This window comes from Saccostrea cucullata, unplaced genomic scaffold (assembly GCF_032062105.1).
Source record: "Saccostrea cucullata isolate Sc308-1 unplaced genomic scaffold, CSIRO_AGI_Scuc_v1 ctg7562, whole genome shotgun sequence".
Taxonomy (NCBI): Eukaryota; Metazoa; Mollusca; class Bivalvia; order Ostreida; family Ostreidae; genus Saccostrea; species Saccostrea cuccullata.
This window is the reverse complement of record NW_026927577.1, coordinates 11,990-31,095: the sequence shown is the minus strand read 5'-3', so window position 1 is coordinate 31,095 and position 19,106 is coordinate 11,990. Positions and strand designations below refer to the sequence as shown.

General features: G+C 32.8%; 2 protein-coding genes across 2 annotated transcripts; both read left to right on the top strand.

Moving 5' to 3' along the window:
* Window positions 1-1,757: 1,757 nt before the first annotated feature.
* Window positions 1,758-16,895, top strand: LOC134274823 (uncharacterized). The gene is made up of 11 exons (XM_062757059.1): window positions 1,758-2,432; window positions 2,572-2,584; window positions 3,112-3,264; window positions 3,778-4,428; window positions 4,477-4,483; window positions 5,069-5,269; window positions 5,909-5,964; window positions 9,266-9,421; window positions 9,517-9,622; window positions 9,831-9,949; window positions 15,654-16,895. Exons 1-11 carry the CDS (start codon window positions 1,834-1,836, stop codon window positions 15,948-15,950), a joined length of 2,358 nt encoding a protein of 785 aa, XP_062613043.1. The 5' UTR covers window positions 1,758-1,833; the 3' UTR covers window positions 15,951-16,895.
* LOC134274822 (uncharacterized) lies at window positions 3,090-5,929 on the top strand. Its single transcript, XM_062757057.1, has 4 exons — window positions 3,090-3,264; window positions 3,778-4,428; window positions 5,069-5,269; window positions 5,909-5,929. Exons 1-3 carry the CDS (start codon window positions 3,214-3,216, stop codon window positions 5,195-5,197), a joined length of 831 nt encoding a protein of 276 aa, XP_062613041.1. The 5' UTR covers window positions 3,090-3,213; the 3' UTR covers window positions 5,198-5,269; window positions 5,909-5,929.
* Window positions 16,896-19,106: the final 2,211 nt, after the last annotated feature.

The window sequence follows — 19,106 nt, the reverse complement described above, 5'->3', positions numbered from 1 at the left end:
TAACCAATTACCAATAAAAAACAGAATAAATGAAAAAACATGTCTTTGTAACCACTGTAACCAATTAAAAACGGAATAAACGGAAATTATTATGTTACCTGTGTAACCGGTTACAAATGAACATAGGTGAAAGTCAGCACTTATTTCTTGCCATATGAAAAAAGTAGGGGGATGCCCCCTGCCCCACCCATCCCAGATGCTTCGTGCCTGCAGAATAGGCGTCTCCTTAGTAGAGTTGTTCCCCATTTCAAACTGTTCAAAGAGACTTAGAATATATGCCCTAAAATATCTCGAAAATTCGACCATACAATCCATCAGAAAATTTGCAGAAAGATATTTAAAGCCCCGGAAAACCACACGAGTTCGCAAGTTCCAGTACCTAATCACCGAAATTTTAATTTGATAAATCATAAAAAAAAGAATGCTTTACAAATTCTATAGTATAAAGTATTTTTCTATTCACTGTAAAATTGATCTATTATATGAAGTACTTGTTGAAGCTTAAAATTCTCCGGAACAATAATTTCTGCCTGGTGATTCTGTATTTACATTTCCTGAGTTATTTCCGATGTTTATCAGCTGAGAATATAAACAAAAACATTTCTTGATTTGATTTATTTTATAGCCATTTAGATTTAAGTTCTGATTTTCAATAACTTCTAACATTATAATTAGAAAAGTAGTTTATAGTTTGTTGTTATTTAGTTTGCTTTTTCTTGAAGGAACCTGAGTACCCATGCTAAGCGAGGTAAGCATTTCAACAAAACTGTCAAAAGTTTATCAGGTCCAGTCCAAAGACTATTTCTACCTACCGGTACGTAGGTATTTAAACCTACCCAAAGTAGCTATTTTTACCTACTTTCTGCTTTACTTGCATTTTGTGGCTAAACTCATGAACGGCGCATTATGGTGAGCTCCAAATTTCTTGATACAGTCACACTGATGATGGATATGACAAATATTTGGCCAAAAAATGATTACTTCGTATATTATCAATTTTGCATAGAAACTAATGTAAAATTGCCGATTCAGGAAGTAATCATTTTATCGTCAAAATTTTCTAGTATTCATATCAGTGTGGCTGTTTCAAAAAAATAGGGTATTTATCATGTTGCAAGTAAAGCAGAAAGTAGGTAAAAATAGCTACCTTGGGTAGGTTTAATACCTACGTAGCTATTTATAGCTACGTAGGTAGAAATAGTCTTTGGACTGGACCTGTTTATCACAGCTGTTTATTGTTTGTTTGTCAGTTGAAAATTATTGTCTTACTGGAATAACCCTTGCACGAATGGCATAATTGGATAAAACATGTATCATAATAGCACTTTTGTGTAGTAATATCTAAAATTGAAAATAATTTTTCTGTACAAGATATACCTTGCCTTTAATGTAAAGCCGAGTAACTACATGGACATTTCAAAAAAATATATATGGCAAATAAGTTCTCAGTATCCTTTATACACAATATTCAAAGCTAAACCTCACAAACTGTAAGGAGAGAAATCTGTATTGCATTCAGTTAATCTCGACAGGATTTGTTGAGACCAAATTATTACTTACTAGTATTACTGACAAAGAAATGTCTATACAAAATTTTATTGAGTCTCAATAATTGAATAAATTACACTGAGATAAGCATTCCATGCACTTTCATGTTATACAATATTTATAAACTGTTTTTTTTTCTTCTTTTAGAATCAAAGATCCATTAGATGGCAGTACTGTCTTACAATTTGATTCTCTTCCAGTGGCTGTTCAAATGTGACGAGAAGACACCTAAAACCAATTTAGCCTATAGAGAGAACACAAATTAAAAGTACTCCAGTTAGATCAATGAACATGAAATTAAATACCCAGTGCTTATGCATTTTAATTTTGATTTCACTGCATATAAGTCAGTGTTTGGACACTTTGATGATTGTTAAGAAGCTGTTTGAGAAAGTCAGGAGTTCACAGATTCAGAAAACAACCAAAAGCCTTCCTCCATTTTCATGGCACAAGGAGAAAGGACTGTTTGAAAGTCATGTCAAGCTGTATTTTCATGGATCATTTAGTGAGTTTATGCTCCGTGAAGGATTTGAAATATTTGACAATAACAATTTTGCCACAGCTTGGATTACAACAGCTCTTCTTGAGGTTCACCAGTTGGAAAACAATGGAACTTACATTGATGAGGAGTTGATTTTAAATGCAGTGAAAGCCATGGGGAACTTTGTTGATAAAAATAATAAATTCAACACATCTGTTCAAACATTTTGGCCCCAAACATTTAATGAAACTGTGGCCACATGGCAAAGCACACCACAGAATTTGTTGCAACTCTTTGCTCTATTTGATGATATTCCATGGTCTGTGATTTTAAACTTTATTCAAAAACTGCATTTAGCTGATGCTGAAATGATAAAGAATATCAAACAACTGCTGCAGGAGAAGTAAGATTCCTTATTTCTTTTTCTTTTTTTTTTAAATCAGCTGTTTACCAATAAAACTCTCTACATGCAGTCTATACTGTGTATACTCATTAATTTGGGAATCAAATTCTTTTATTTTTAATAAGCTTCAATTTTATAGTACCTTCCCACAGGCACCTGACTGACGTTACTTATTTTTCTTTTAATAAAAAAAATACCCCTACCTAATAATAAATGTTTTATTATTAGGTAGGGATGTGTTTTTTATATTAAAAGAAAAATAAGTAACGTCATGTGACTGTGTACCTTCCGTAGTTTTTTTCATCAAAATTCATTGTAAACTAATTAATGTTTATGTGTCGATGAAATGAAAACATTTTATCATGATAATTTAAAAAATGTTATCAACAAATGAACTTTCCACCTAAACAGATTTGAACTAAAATACCCTCCATTTGATACTGTGTCACTTCTTTAAAATCAAAATCACATTAAATAACTGGAAATACATGTCTTATTTGATTTACATGACTGATGCACGTCATTAATTTGCATGTATTTTTTTTTAAATCAGATTTGAATTTGTTAATATTCTTATATTTTTATACATGTATTACATCGATATCAACATGACTTCATGATTACTTATACATATACATGTACATATAGTAGCATATGATACTTTGTATATCTTCATCAGATTCTGTACAAAATAAATCATGAGCTGCAGTATGCTCGTAAAGATTTGGAGGAGGCTCTTAAACATGCTGGGGGTGACATACTGGCGGCCAGAAAGAGGGTCATGTGGCTGGAGGATCGTATGGGAACATTGTGCGGAAAAGTTCGTCTCAGGGTAAGGCCTGTGACTTGTTCATACATATGTTTAGATACCACATGCCATCATTTTTAAGAAAGTTTTCATCCATTATTGAGATGCAATTAAAAAGAATGAAAGTGTCAGTTTTGATTTGAGAATAATAATGATTGTTACGTAAAAAAAGATGTGAACTGCAGTAAATATATCACACATCTTTACTGCACTGCCACACTGTCATATTTTGATCCTCATCTACTATAATATACAGAGTTATTCTTACCCAGTGTTCACACTTACACACTAATTTGCCCCATTTTAAATTTGTTCATGCACACACAGTTTTGCTAAAGAGATAACTTTGTCTTCTCTAAATATTGGCACAGTTTAAGGGTAAAAAATTCAAACCCCTGAACATTTCTGTGCATGTAGTACCTTACTTTAAGTTGAAGTTTTTTTTTAATACAGTAAGTCCATATATAGTATAACTTGTAGATCAGATAGTGAATGTAACATGACATAGAGAGCATAATATGTCTGAATTTTTGTTAGGGCCAGCCTGTTTCTCAGAGGGTGTCACATCGGACCAGAGGCTCTACTGATCGTGGTCAGCTGACCCTGACCTTTAGATCAGACAGTGATGTCAGCGATGAAGAAGACAGATTCCCAAGACAGAAGTCCCTACCTCCGATTCGCCAGACACAGGATGTTGACTCTGATGAGGAGGACAACAGGGGGAGGGGCATGGCAGGTGGGAGGGGCCGGATGGTGGAAACACCCTCCATCAGTGGATCCGAGGATTTCCAGGATATGCAAATTAGGCGACCCGGAATGATGTACACTCCTTCCTCAGAGGCAAGTTCCTCCATCTCCCCTGTTAAAATGGGAATGATGCAGCACCGTGGGCCACGGTATGACTCTGATGATTCTGATGATGAGGATTCCAGCCCTCAGCCCAGTCCGATCCCCAAGAAAGGACCGGTGACAGCAGAGGAGAAGAGGGAATCCAGCGAAGGAGGGTCGGAGGCAGAGGACCACATTGGGGAACTGCCCACCATGTTTAGCAGGGGCAACCGGGAGATTAGTGCCCCCCTAAGGCATTCTTCACCAGAGATGGTCTCCCTGCCCAAACCGGTTGTGGAGGAACAGCCAATGGTTAAGGAGGATCAGCAGCCTCAAGAAGAATCTGAAGAAAAGGTTGAGGTAAGGATTTATAGCTTTTAAAACAGAAAAGTTGGGTTTAATGTGCAGATTACAGGCTACATATAAAGATTTTTAATCGATGGTAAGATTCAAGTAAAATTTGATATTATAGCTATATATGGCGTATCTGACGTAAAAAATAAAAATATGAGATTAAGCGGAGATTTACACGGTATTTGTTATTTACATTCAAATTAAAATTTTCATCTGTCATGAATTTAAATATCCCCTCGTTTCTATTACTTCAATTGACTTTAAACTATGTCTGAATATTTATTTCCGAGTCGGAAATAATTCGGTTATTGTTTTAAATTCTGCGATAACTTTAAAACGCAACTGATTTAAATTGTGTAATTTACAGGAAAGTCTTCTTTTTATATAAAAGTAACAAAACAAATAGAAAGATCTTTTTAATTTTCGATAGTCAGAACTTATCAAAAATATGCCATATATCACTTTAAAGAGACAGCCATATGATTTTGCATCTTTTCATTTAAAGGTATATTTATGATGAAAACGTGAATAAATTTGATACACTAAGAATATATCTTGTAAAAGAAAGAGTTATAGCTGAGGAAACAATCATAAAGAATGGCTTGTTGTGTTCCTGCTTTCTATGCAACTCACTTTGTACATATAGGAAAAAGAGGAGGCAGAGGTGAAGGAATGGAGGAAAAGGCAGGGGAGGAGGCTCCAAAGGAGGAAACCTCGGAGGAAACTGTGCCAGGGGAAGGAACTGAGAATGCCCCACAGGAAAAGACTTTTATAACTGAGGTGTCTGTGGCCACCAATAAAAGTCGGGTCACCATTGTGTCTCCCAAGAGAGAGGACACTCGACAAGGTAAGGCAGATGTGATAGAGTTAATTTTTTTTTCATTAAATTTGGAAAATCCTTTCTTTAAAAAAATTGAAATTATTTTTAATATTTTTTTCTGTAATTATTTATGACAGTACATACTGTAAATGAACTATATTTGGCATGTACAATATTACACAGAAATTGATTTTTCACAAAGTTAGCGCAGATTTGATTTAGCGCATATCTGAACGTTCCTATGCATGAGTATATGTGCAAGACATTAAGCGTTGTGTTCGAATTGGTGGACGTTTATTTCCACCAAAGGTGCTAAACAAGAATACACAGCCAAATGTATTACATTTACAGTATTATGTATCAAAAATTTAATTTTAGTAGCTAAAGTTTGAATTGCATATATGAAATTTTTCTAGCAAGGCGGAGTTTTATTTACAATTACAGTTAAAAAATACATATATATATGAAGTTCATATAATTTCTTCTGTAAATAAATATATGATTTTAGCTTTTTTCTCATGCATGCATGGAGAATGTTAATTAATTGTGCTAGTTTAATTTCTGCCAGTTCTGCAACTAAAAAATGAATTGTATTTTATTTCAATGACCCTTCTCTGCATCTTCAAATTTCTTTTTATTAATCAATGTTTTGTCAATTGTTCACAGTTAGTCAGATTGCCATAAGTTGTAAGGAATTTTATGGTTCTCCTAAAAGACACACTGTATTTTATTTTCAAAAACTACTTTAAATCCTTTGGCATCTGCATGCTTACATGCACTTTTCACTGCTCATGATCAGTATAGATAAGAGTATAAACAGAAATCCTTGAATATAGCTTTGTCCTCCTCTGAATTCTACAGACGTCTTATAAATGTTATGACTCATAAAAACTTTCTAAGTTTAACTTATTCAGGAATTAATTATTTCTAGAAAAGAATTTAGGATGAATTGCACAAGTACATATTTCTTGTTAAGAAAAAGTCAGACTTTTAAACTGTAATATTTTCCTGCACATTGATACATTTTATGTGCCAATGAATGCTGTTATTATGGCATCAACTGAAATGTCTACAATGGTGGTTAAAAATACACCTGTTTTAGATTTTTTTTTTTTTTTAAATGTTGTTCTGCTCATGTGGACAAGTATCGATTTCAAATTATTTTCACATTTGGTATGATTGACCCATTGTCTTTACTTCTATTCTACAAACCTTACTACTTGATACATACTCTGAAATATTATCAATATAAATAATCAAATTATGGAAATCTGTGTGTTGTGTGAATTCTTGGGTATATGGTAAAAAATTAATAGTTAAAATACTAAATACGCTACAATTATGTAATGACTACAAAGATTTTATGATTGTTATAGAATCTATTATTATATCAGCAAGCTCTATCAAGTTACGAATGAATTTTTATTAAGAATAAAAATATTAAGATTTTTGATTCTTTTTTGTACTTTTCACATATTTTGAAATACAAAACACTCATGAATTTTTTATGTGGATCACAGATGCTAAGTGACATAAGCAAGCTTTTGTGTTTGCAGTTGTGTTTCACAAATGACACATTGTCTCGTTAAATAGAATGGGAGCTACCCGTACGAAAGTTGGAGGCGGAATGGGCACAGCTAAGACACGGAATCCGCACGGGTTTTTAAAAAGCCGCACGGGTTCTGCATGTCCAAGACACGGACACGGCTTCCGTGTCTGAAAGTTAGGAATCATCACTCACAGAAACCCGTGTGGAGGCACGGAATCCGTGTCCCAGGGAGACGGTTTTTAACTCAGGCGGGTTTTGCTTCAAACTATTTATTTATATCTCACGGCTTTTTACTGAGCATGCTCAATCATAACTTCCTTTATTTGAATATTAAATTGGAGGGATTCATGGTCATGAGCTAAGTCAATGTGTCTTTTTGCTCTATTTAAAGGATATTTAACTAATAGATGTCAGTTGGAATTGTATTTATGTCAGTCTGGGATAATTTCTTCACTTTTGAACTAAATGCAGTAAGTGTAATCTAGAATAAATAAGTCAATTTTTCAATTTTCATGATCTTCCTGTATTGCGATGTTGACAATGAAATAGTTTAAGTTTATTTGAATGACTTTATGGGCTTTCACTAATCCTTTATAGTGTATATTTTATGTGACATCACTGTGCTAGTGAAAGTTTTATTTAAACTAAATTCTTTCTCAGATTGTGAAAACTTATAGCTACTAGATTAAATTACAATTGAATATTGTACATTATCATTAAAATCTTAATTAAAAACTAGCATGGATTGTAACTGATAAAGTTAATCTTTAACAGAAAGTAAATGGACACATTCATCTAAGAGTTTTAACTTTTGAAATTCTAAAACTATAAGCATTAATGTAAAGCAATGTGAAGTTAGTTTGGTTTCAGTAACCATTTTGGCATCCACAGTTACATCAAGAGATTCTCTAAAGGCCATGACCTAGATCTAGACAAATGCACAGATCCCGTGACTCCTTATATGGTATAAGGCACGGCTTTTTTGACACGGGTTTCCAAAAAACCGTGTCTCCATATATGGAAAAGGACACGGGTTTCAGACACAGGTTTACAGAATCCGTGAGTCCATATATGGAAACTAGCACAGCTTTCTGACACGGGTTTTGTAAAACCGTGTGATCTCATTTAAATATTTCGGCCAATATCCCGTGCCGTGTCCGTGCCTCGACCACTTTTAGGCACGGCTTTCCATACATACTTTACATAGGAGCACGGAATGCTAAAGCACGGGTTTCTGGAGACGGAATCCGTGCCTGAGCCGTGTCTAAGCCGCCCGGACTGTTTCGTACGGGTTATTGAAACTTCAAATTTTTCGATGGGTTTGATTGACACATCCTTGCACTCTCACAAATTTCACGGAAAATATTCAAACTATAATCCAGAACAATAATTATATTCTGAGTAGGAATGTTAGAAAGCAAAACCCCTTCACAAGTATCGTCATTCCGCGCTAAGTGTTGTGTACAGAGTTAAGTAACTTGATCACACCCGTGAAACGTACACAGTTTCTGTAAACAGAACAAAAGCTCTGTTATTGTTGATGTTTTTAATTCACCGGGTGCGTTCAATTGTTAAAATCTGCTCACCACAACTGCACGGACTGACGATATACTGTTCGTAACTTTCGAACATTTCTACTCTGAGTTTTCTGGATTACAGTTTTAATATGTTTCATTTATCACAACAATATTGCCACTTTTCCTAAGTATAAAGAATAAAATCAAACCCGTCTTTAAAAAAATTAAATTTTTAATACATTGTAACTTTTAGGATGAAATAAAATTTTTAATACATTTTTGTGTGAAATGCTATTAAAATATATAAGTGGTAATATTACACATAAAATATTAACTTCAAATCTGTGTCCATGCACCTTTAAAAGATACCAATCTTTCCAATTTTTGTTTCAATTAATTTTCAAAAGAATAAAAGGAATCCCTTGATACAGCACTTCATGTAATTATAATACATGTAGTCATGTACCATGTTTACTATCTGTTGTAAGTTTAAAGTTTTGTGTCATAAGTAATATTATTAAATCTCGAAAATGGAAATGTATTGAACTTATCCACACAGCATTATATTTTGTAGAATATGCACGAGTGTTTTAGTACAACTATTTATGCTTGAATTTCTTAATTTTAAAGTTTAATGGATTTGGGTAGATACATTTTAGACTTTGGTTTTTTTTTCACGAAAATATGATAAAATGTAAATAACTTTCCTATGTTAATTCAGCAAAGACCATTCAAGCTTAAACTCCATTGAAACAATTCAAAGGGGGGTGGGGTAGAGCAAACATGTATGCCCCTCTAAAAGCATCTAAGGTGGGATTAGGTGCCCTGGGGTAGTAAGCATCCACTGATGATCGCTTACATGAGTCATGTGCTCTTTGTGATGATTCGACAATGGGAAAAGTTCACAGACAACTCAGCGTGTAAACAATTTTATAGATCTTCTCGATCTTCTTGCAGATCATGAAGCGAGTTCAGGAGATACTGAGAGAAGCCCTGTGTGGTAAAATGACCACCTCTATTTTGATGTCCTACAAAACTGACAGTGATGGGTCAGTGTTTTATGACGACTTTCTCGGCGATGGGGATAGATCACTTTTCATCAATAAAACAATTGTAAGTAAAAGTAAAATGTTATTTGCAGATTGTTTTGACATAATGTATCTTACTGAAGAATCATTGTGCAAATGTCATTATATTTTATTGTACAGAAAAGAGGTGAGGATCGAATATTTACAACATCTATGGCAATCAACGCATTATTAACAACATGGACTTCCTACGATATTGCAAGAAAGAGGCTGACATGGGTAAAAGGTACTATGATTTCTTCTTTAGTCTGTCATTAGTTAGGTTTTCAAGTCTCTAAAAAAGACAAAAAAGTTTACTTACCTCTCGATTTTTAGGCAGAAGAAAAGTATGGACATTTTTGTACAAATCAAAGTATTTCTGATTCATTTCAATATAAAAAGAAACAACAAAGATGCACAGTTTAACATAGTTTAATTAATATTTAAATTTTCAGGTGTGCCAACCAAAGTAGTTGATGTGGTAAAGAGAGCTGTACAATGGATGTGTAGAAATGTCCTGTCCAGAAAGTATCGGCCTTGGAATGCGTTCTTCTCGGGTTCAGTGAAAAGTTTTGTAAGTGTTATTATTTTTTTTCCCCAATTCATTTTATTTTTTTTGAAAATATTTTTTTTAATTTTAGCAGTGGAGTTGTCAATTTTTACAAAAAAGGAAACAACAAAAACAAAAGAAAGGAAATGCAAAACAAAACAAAATCATACGAAAACAAAACAAAAAAATTCTAAAGCTAAATGTAACTAGTGCTAATTGTAACGGGGACCATTACAGATGTTCCCCAAACGCTCCCCAAATCCCTTTTTGTGCCTTATTCCTGTAAAACATTTTTTAAAATATGACCAGTATCGATTTAATCAAAGATTATAAAAGGTACAATGATATCAACTATATGTCATTTAACGCATTGTACGCGCACGCACGTGCATGAACATGCAAGCTGATCATAGCATGTTGTCTAAACAATTAACATATCTATATATCGTGAGAATAAATAAAAAAATTCCTTACAATATATTCTAATGTTTTTTTTTTAAATAATGGGCATTTTGCGTATTTCGTGCACGCGTCTGCATGAATGAATGCTCGTGCATTCAATTTTGATAGTACCATTATGTAGGAATCCATTATACCTATTCATATTCTAAATCTTATCCCGTTTGGTTGAAAACTAAGAAAGGTATAGATATTTAAATTTTCAGCCAATCAGATTGCAGCACACATGCATGCGCATGCTTTTCATGATAATTCTTATATACCATGTTGTAGATCTTTATAATGTATAATCATGTTCAAAATTTCAAAGAATTTTGTCGAAAAACAAGAAAGATATTGAGACTTTAGTTTCAGCCAATCAGAGCGAAGCGCACGTGCATGCATGTGAGATCTTGCTATTTTGACCATGTCATCTAGTCTATGCTTCTAATATATCCTTATATTATAAGTTTCAAAACATTTCATAAAAAATTTAAATAGTTATATCTATATCGATTTTATTGGACATTTCTGATGTTGCACGTGCACGCTCTTGCAAGCACATGTGCATGCACATTCTTTTATGATAATTCTTCTATATCAGGCTGTAGATCTCCCTAATGTATGACTATATTCAAAATGTCAAAAGATTTTATCAAAAAACAAGAAAGATATTGATATTTTAGTTTCAGCCAATCAGAGCGAAGCCTACGTGCATGCGCATGCGATCTTGCTATTTTGACCACATCATCTTGTCTATGCTACTAATATATCCTTATATTATGAGTTTCAAAACATTTCATCTAAAATTAAAAAAGTTACGGCAATATTCATTATATTGGTCATTTCCCGTGTTGCACGTGCACGCTCTTGCAAGCACGTGCGCGCAAAATGACCTTTGTTCCGCAAATCTACATAACATGCCTACTGACCCTAAAAAAGGTTTCACCTTAGTCGGATGTGTAGTTTAGAAGATCATTCGCGGAAAAGATTTTCCCAGGAAGAAGAAAAATAATAATAACTAGAGCCGAGCTCGTTGCAAAGCAACGAGTAGGTCTTCCGTCGGAGCTGCGGACAGGGAGAAATGACCTTGGGTCAAGGTCATGCCACGTTCTAATGTTAAAGCAATCTTTTAAGGGTAGATCTCATTTTATTTATGTTTTACTATTAAAAAAGATAGTAAAGGAATGTTTGCAACCTTGACCTTGTTAAAATGACCTTACGTCACACCATGACACACGCTGGTGAAAAGCAAAGCCAATTTGTGTGCTACCGTATTGACGAATTCTTAAGCTATACTTTTTTCGATAGGCCTTGTCAAAGCTAATACGTATATACATGTGTGAATCTAGGTATGAAAGCGTTATCCTTTCTTTATCAAAAGTCATGGTCAATTTTAGGCAATGTTTAAATTTTGGAAAAGCCTGTTAAACTTCAAGGTCAAAGGGTCAAAAATCATAATGAATTTTCAAAGGCGTTGACACGGGTAATACATTACATGTTTATAAAATGAAAGCTTTCAATAGTTATGGTCATTTTAAAGTAATGTTATTTTTTAAGTAGGTCAAGCTCCAAGATCAAGGTCACGGGACTAAAAATCACAATATATTTGAAAATCACATGTCACAAGTAATGCACATGTGAAATATGAAAGTCCTAATTCAACTCATTCAATAGTTATTATCAAGTTTAAAGTTCTCGTGACAGATGGACACTGTCAGACTGGTTGACAAATAAGGTTTAATGTGCCCTAATAAAAAAAAATACACGTTATTTGAACATGATAAATTGAGAAATACGAATAATAAAAAAATAGAAAATATTAGAAAAAATTGCGCTGAAGCTATATTCAATATCCGTGTTTTTCAACTGCTTGAATCTAAAAATATTATTTACCGTGTGTCTCTAGCACATTCCTTAAATTTTTCTACAGTTAAACATTCCTTACAATCGTTTTTAATAGTACTAGTCCTTCTGAGCCTGAATTTGAGATAATGCTGTATGTGTAGCACTGTAGCTCTCTGGTGATCCATCTCAAATTTTTAAGAACAGCTAGCGAGCTACAGATCTGCAGCTAGACAATTGTCATAAAGTTAATTTTACAAATTCATTTGAAATGTAACAGAATTGAATTTTATGAAAAGAATTATTTCTAATGCTTATTTTTAACATATGCTAAAATTATTTACCTATCAAGTTAAGTTAAGACAGTAAAAAGGAATTTGTCACTCAGTATTTATCTAAGGAATAAGTGTCAATCCTCAACCTCAAAGAGCGTTCTACTTGTATGATAATTGCGTATGTGTAATAAAACTGCCGTGGACTATCCCGGACGTGAACATTAGATGTATTGGACATTCCGTATCAAGAAAATATAGCTTTACTCTGGACTATTCCGAGTTACCAAAACATTTGTGTGTATGTCCATGTGTGAGCGTTTCAACCTGTCTTTGTTTTATGTGACTTGACTTGATTTATTTTTCAAAATACAAACTTTAACTTTTTATTGCTTGACTTTCGTTTTATAAATCATTTGTGTTACTTTCACCAATTATATTCTATTAACTTTGTTAACGTTGAATTGCTAAAAACAATAGTGTAAAAATCTAGAATGAAAATAATGAATGTAACAAATAAAATTATTAATTGTCGGAAATGCAATGCAAAATTCGGGAAATCAAATCCCCCGAAAACTGGTAACCCCTCCCCCCCCCCCCCCCCAAAAAAAAAAAAAATACACTGTAGTACATGTAGTACATGTACACACTTCGATGCTCGATTGTATACTCTAATCGGCACAAGTTTTAGAAATTAAAAAGTTTATGAATAAGAAAGTTTAGTAACGCGTACTTATCTTTGCCGACTTTTTAAAAAAATTTATTTGACAACCTGCGAATTAAAAAAAAAAGATCGCGTATGATTATTGGTTAATATTATAATAGGTTATGGATTAATCATGGATTTCAACACCAGCCCTGGCCTGCCATTCTCGAGTCTGAAGGAAAGCATTGTATCATTTCAGGGGGGTTACGTATCGCAATGAGTGGAAATTTAATAATTTAATCTCTTTTAGTCTAATAAACACGAAAGAATTTAAAGGCTTGGAATATTTGTTTGAAATTACAGGAAGCAATTTTGAATTTGTAAGAAAAATTTCTAATTCTTCATTTTTTTTCTCGTATTCTTAAAGCTCATATATGTTGGGTGCTCTTCTGTGTAAAACAGCATGTACTTAGTTAATATCAAGTACATGCACATAAAATCGTGTCATTGTGATATTCTAGCTTTTTATTCGATGAAATAAAAGAAATTTATAATTTAATTTTCGATTTTCATGAGAATTGAAAACGTCACTTCCACTTACAATTTACTGTGTGCATTTCTCATGTTTGTTTGTAATTGCTATTATAAACAACATCGCAATTTTTTCTGAAATGATTTAAGCAACTAGAATAACTTGATATAGGCCCGTATACATGTAACGATTGCAATTACTTCAAAGTCGAGAGGGAGACGATGGCGCCTAAATATGTGTACCTTTCCAATAATAGAATCATCCGTTCAAATTAAAAACAATTAAGTTGCAGTTGTGATATCCCGATTCTTTAAATAACGAAACTATAATGTACTTCACAAGTGTAGAATTCAACATTAATTCATGTACATGTGCAATTACAATCAAAATTGGCAGAGTTATCGATAGGTCATCCTGCGTCACCTATCAATGTAACCGATGGACTCGTCCAGAGAAATCATCTACAGGTACCTGAGTAAAATCGCAACGCCTTTTATTCATTCGTCAAAGAATAGAATCAGACATTTTATCTTTTAATACTCATACATGTTCAAGAAAACCTTTATATTTGTGTCTAGAAATATTCTTACGATTTACGCAAATATTATGTCAAATTCTTGATTTTAAACTGAGTAAATCGATGACTAGCATCGTTTTAGATAACTCTGGGACTCGCGTAAAAATCAAAGAGCGGTAATGTTGACCTCCGGAATGTATATAGGTCAATGCGCGATCGATAAACGGGTTGCACAATTGTAAACAAAAACAGTCAAAGTCCGAGGAAAATTCACGATGCATGAATTAAATGACAGTGAATTATTTTAAGCTTGATTTTTTTTTTTTATAAATAATGCTACATTGAGTATCAATCGGATGAAAGATGATAAGTATTTTTCCTATCTCCCGTCTTGTAATTTAAACTAAATACAAGGAGAAAGTTGTCTCTGAATAATCTGTATGACATCCAGCTAGAGAATACGTTAAAAACTTTATTTCAACAAAATTTAACATTCAATTTAGTTAAGTATATTATTCTTATCCAGTTTATTTCAGTTATAGTACGTGTTATTCGCGTACGCATAAAGAATTCTTCACTTGCTGTATAAAATTAATCAGTTACCTGTACATGGATTATAAAGTTTGCTGCTCATTTAATAACACAAGATTCGAACAAATAACGTTTTCATGAGATCAATAAGATGTTAAAGACCCATTTCAAATCGATAACCATATCGAAATATTTACCGTTTTTGAGTTATAATGCAAAAACTTTCAAGCTCCCTTGACCCCTAATTTGAGGGGCCAGCCCCTTTTTAATGATGTCAAATGATAGATCTTAAAATTATGCACAATATTTGTGAAACATGTCTTAACAAATTATTTTTAATTTAAAAGATACACAAGGAAATATATGTAAAATTTGGCGCTTTTAGGCATTCTCATTTTTGACCCCTATCTAACACCGTTTTGAGCGCAGAAATCGAAAAAGAAAAACCGATGTGCACAACTTCAATTCTTTTAGTATTTAAATGCAGTAGACATTCTGCTCCAGCTTTTGTCGTTTCTGAGCCTTTGTCTGGAAACGAACAGTACCAAATTTTCATTTAAAGGGAAATAACTCGAAAGCGGAAGGGAATTTTTGAAATGTATGAAAACATTTTAATTGAGTTTTGTAACGTCCAAAAACCCTGAAAATATGAGCGAAATCCGTTAAGAAATGAGCGAGTTACGAGGTCTCAAAGTTGGCGTCTAGGAAAAAAAAAAGAATAATAGGAATAATCTTAACCATCAGAATCAGTAGAAGGTCTTCCGCCTGAGCGGAAGACCTTAATAATAATAATAAGAAACAGAGTAAAAACAATATGTTCCCCAACTTCGTTTGGGGAACATAAATATGTTCCCCAACTTCGTTTGGGGAACATAAATATGAGGTATCTTGTTTTATGACATTCGATTTGCTTAGAAGTTATGTTATGACCCTACCTAATTTTGCAGAATTCCATGCCATGGTGGTATCCTTCTAACCGTAAGGAGTACCTGAATGGAACCTCTATAGCAGACGACACCCACATTCCAAGTGATGCCACAATTATAGCTATGCAGGGAGTGAAGTCCCCAGAATGGTACAATACTCAGCTCAACAGAAAACATTTTGGATTCAATGTTCCCATGGTATTTCATGGATATAATGCAGAGAAAGGGCCTTTTCCCTTTTGGAGTTCAGAACCTTACACATATGTTTCAGCCATGTTATCATTGGTTAAATACAAAAATGTGATGACCGAGCCATAATACTGTTGGTTCTTTTATACGTTTTTGTGCCATAAAATCTTTTTTTAATGATAAATGCCATGATTTATCCGGATGAGTGTACTGTATTTGCCCCAGCATTACATTCCATTGTTGCTCAAAGAAGATTAAGCAGATCTGTCTTTGTTTTACTTTCTTGTACATTTACATTCTTATACCATTAGTAATTGTGAAACATTATGTTGTGTTTTTGCAAGATATACCGCTGATCATTTTTTGAATATCCTACAGAATGACTGAATCTTTTAAACTTGCAAGCACTAATAGTTTTGTCTATGCAATTTTATACCTCAGGTTTTTGTGACTTGAAAAATGTTGTTATATGATAAGCAAACATAGATTTTCATTTATAGGGGAAAAATCATTTTTGATCTGGACAAATGCTTCATACAGTATTAAAATTTTAATGTCGTAATATTGGAGGACACTTTTCTGATTTCATTGTAGTTGAAAACATTATTACTAGAAGGTAAGTACAGTGTATATACATTACATGACTGTCTATGTGCTTTTACTATCAAACTATACATCTTTATGTAACTTAAATGTTTTATTTTACTAGCAGTGTATGTTTAAAATATGTTCTTATTGTATATGAAAGTCATTGTATTTTGTCTCATTTAAAAGGAGTAAAATAACAGTATAATGTTTTGTCATTCAACCCTTTTACACACAATTTATTTACCTGTCAATAATTTAAATAAGCTGTAGATCTAAATCTCTATTCTACTGTTTCTCTACATTTAATATTCTGAAATCATACTTGCTATTTCTACCTTTTGGTTTCCTTTAAACAAGAGAACCATTTTAAAGTTTTATTCATATAAAGCAGTATTGTATTGTTGTAATTATAATATATGTACCTACATATATTGTAATTTCATGTAAACTTTAAGCTGCTGAACAAAAAAAACATATTATATTGTTGTTTAACATGCATTCTCTGTAAGCACCAAAAAATTTACTATAGGGCTTGGAAACGACATATCTCCGATTTTGATGAAATTTGCACCACAGGTGCACCTTGGTACAAAACCAGCAAATATGGTGTTAGAAGTTTCCCACGTGCACCCGGTTGCCATGGAGACGGATCCATTGAATTTGGCCATTTTCGGCCATTTTTGACCAAACAAAAACATGAAAATTGAGGAAATATGAATGCATTTTTGTCTTTATGTAGTGAACTCAAATATAAATCTTTGTATCATAAGAAAACATCAACTGTTAAAGAATACAGGGCATATAACCAGTTATTCCAGAATTGACCCCACTCTTAGAAAACAGTTCTGCAAAATAGCATCGTTTCTCAAAATGTGAAAAATGGAAAATTTGGCATTTTTTGAGAAATTTAAGGTTAAATAAAAAAAATTGTCTACGGAAATTTTTCAAATCATATGCGTGTCGTCAAACGTCGGTATTAGTAGTGTCCCCTCATGAAAAAATTGGAGTGGGATCTCAATGCTATTTTTAGTAACATGTATCTAAAAATAGACATATTTCAGAAAAATCCAAAAAATGAAATTTGGACAGAGTTTAAGATGCCATTGCTAGGTAATTATGAAATATACTGTAAAAGTCAATATGCTAATGTCCGAGACTGGACACCAATAACTGCCATGCATATTATTTTCAGGGATTTCCGTTTTCTATTTATAGCTTTCAAATGCCTAAATATAGACATGTCTCATAAAATGATGAAAAATGTCAATTTACCATCATTTTGAAGCTCCACTGAATCATAAATAATAAAAATATGGATCTCTCCAATATTTCATCAATAAGAACAAGGAATAGTATAATATCTCACAAATTATTGAGGACAGGCTCTCATCTCTATAGATAGTACAAATATCTAAAAATAGACACATATGAAATTAACTGTTTAATGTTGATTTTCCACCAATTCTCAAATTAGAGATGGAAAATTTACCGACTTACTGTCAATAAATGTAACTGATATTATGTGACTGACAAGAACAAAAGAACATTCAATGGAATGCAGCATGATAAGCAGAGGTTTCCATTTCTATTTATAGTAACACATGTTTAAAAATAGACGTAATGCAAAATATCGGGAAAATGTCGTTTTTTGTACTTTTTTCTAAAATTTTGGATGAATAATTGCTGACTATCTATTTTCAAACGCTATTGGCATATGGTGACCAAAAAAAAAAAGAAAGCCTTAAATCAAATACAAAATGAGAAGCAGTGGTTTCCATTTCTATTTATAGTAACACATGTTTGAAAATAGATGCATAATGCGAAATTATCGGGAAAATGTCGTTTTTTGTAATTTTTTTCTAAAATTTTGGATAAACAATTGCTGACTATCTGTTTTTAACTGCTATTGGAATATGGTGATCAACAAGTAAAAGAAAGCTTATACGAAATACAGAATGAGAAGCAGAGGTTTCCATTTCTATTTATAATAACACATGTTTGAAAATAGACGTGATGCAAAATATCGGGAAAATGTCATTTTTTGTACTCTTTTCTTACATTTTGGATGAATAATTGCTGACTATCTGTTTTTAACTGCTATTGGCATATAGTGACCAACAAGTAAAAGAAAGCCTTATATCAAAAACAGAATGAGAAGCAGAGGTTTCCATTTCTATTTATAGTAACATGTGTTTAAGAATAGACGTACTGTAAACTATCGGAAAAATGTCATTTTTTGTACTTTTTTCTTACATTTTGGATGAATAATTGCTGACTATCTGTTTTAACTGCTATTGGCATATGGTGACCAACAAGTAAAAGAAAGCCTTACATCAAATACAGAATGAGAAGCAGAGGTTTCCATTTCTATTTATAGTAACATGAGTTTAAAAATAGACATACTGTAAACTATAGGAAAAATGTAGTTTTTTCTACTTTTTTCTCACATTTTGGATGAATAATTGCTGACTATCTGTTTTAACTGCTATTGGCATATGGTGACCAACAAGTAAAAGAAAGCCTTATATCAAATACAAAATGAGGAGCATAAGTTTCCATTTCCATTTCTATTTATAGTAACACGTTTGAAAATAGACATACTGCAAATTCTTGAGAAAATATAGACTTTTGCATTTTTCTTAACATCGGGAATGGATAATGTGCAGACAAATGGCTGATATTTGTTATTGACGGAAG

Coding starts and splice junctions, on each gene's coding strand:
- LOC134274822 (XM_062757057.1), top strand. CDS start 3,214: ATGTGGCTGGAGGATCGTATGGGAACATTGTGCGGAAAAGTTCGTCTC. Junction 3,265..3,777: donor GCGGAAAAGTTCGTCTCAGG/GTAAGGCCTGTG, acceptor AATTTTTGTTAG/GGCCAGCCTGTTTCTCAGAG. Junction 4,429..5,068: donor AATCTGAAGAAAAGGTTGAG/GTAAGGATTTAT, acceptor TTGTACATATAG/GAAAAAGAGGAGGCAGAGGT.
- LOC134274823 (XM_062757059.1), top strand. CDS start 1,834: ATGAACATGAAATTAAATACCCAGTGCTTATGCATTTTAATTTTGATT. Junction 5,965..9,265: donor GTTCTCCTAAAAGACACACT/GTATTTTATTTT, acceptor ATCTTCTTGCAG/ATCATGAAGCGAGTTCAGGA. Junction 9,623..9,830: donor GAGGCTGACATGGGTAAAAG/GTACTATGATTT, acceptor TTAAATTTTCAG/GTGTGCCAACCAAAGTAGTT.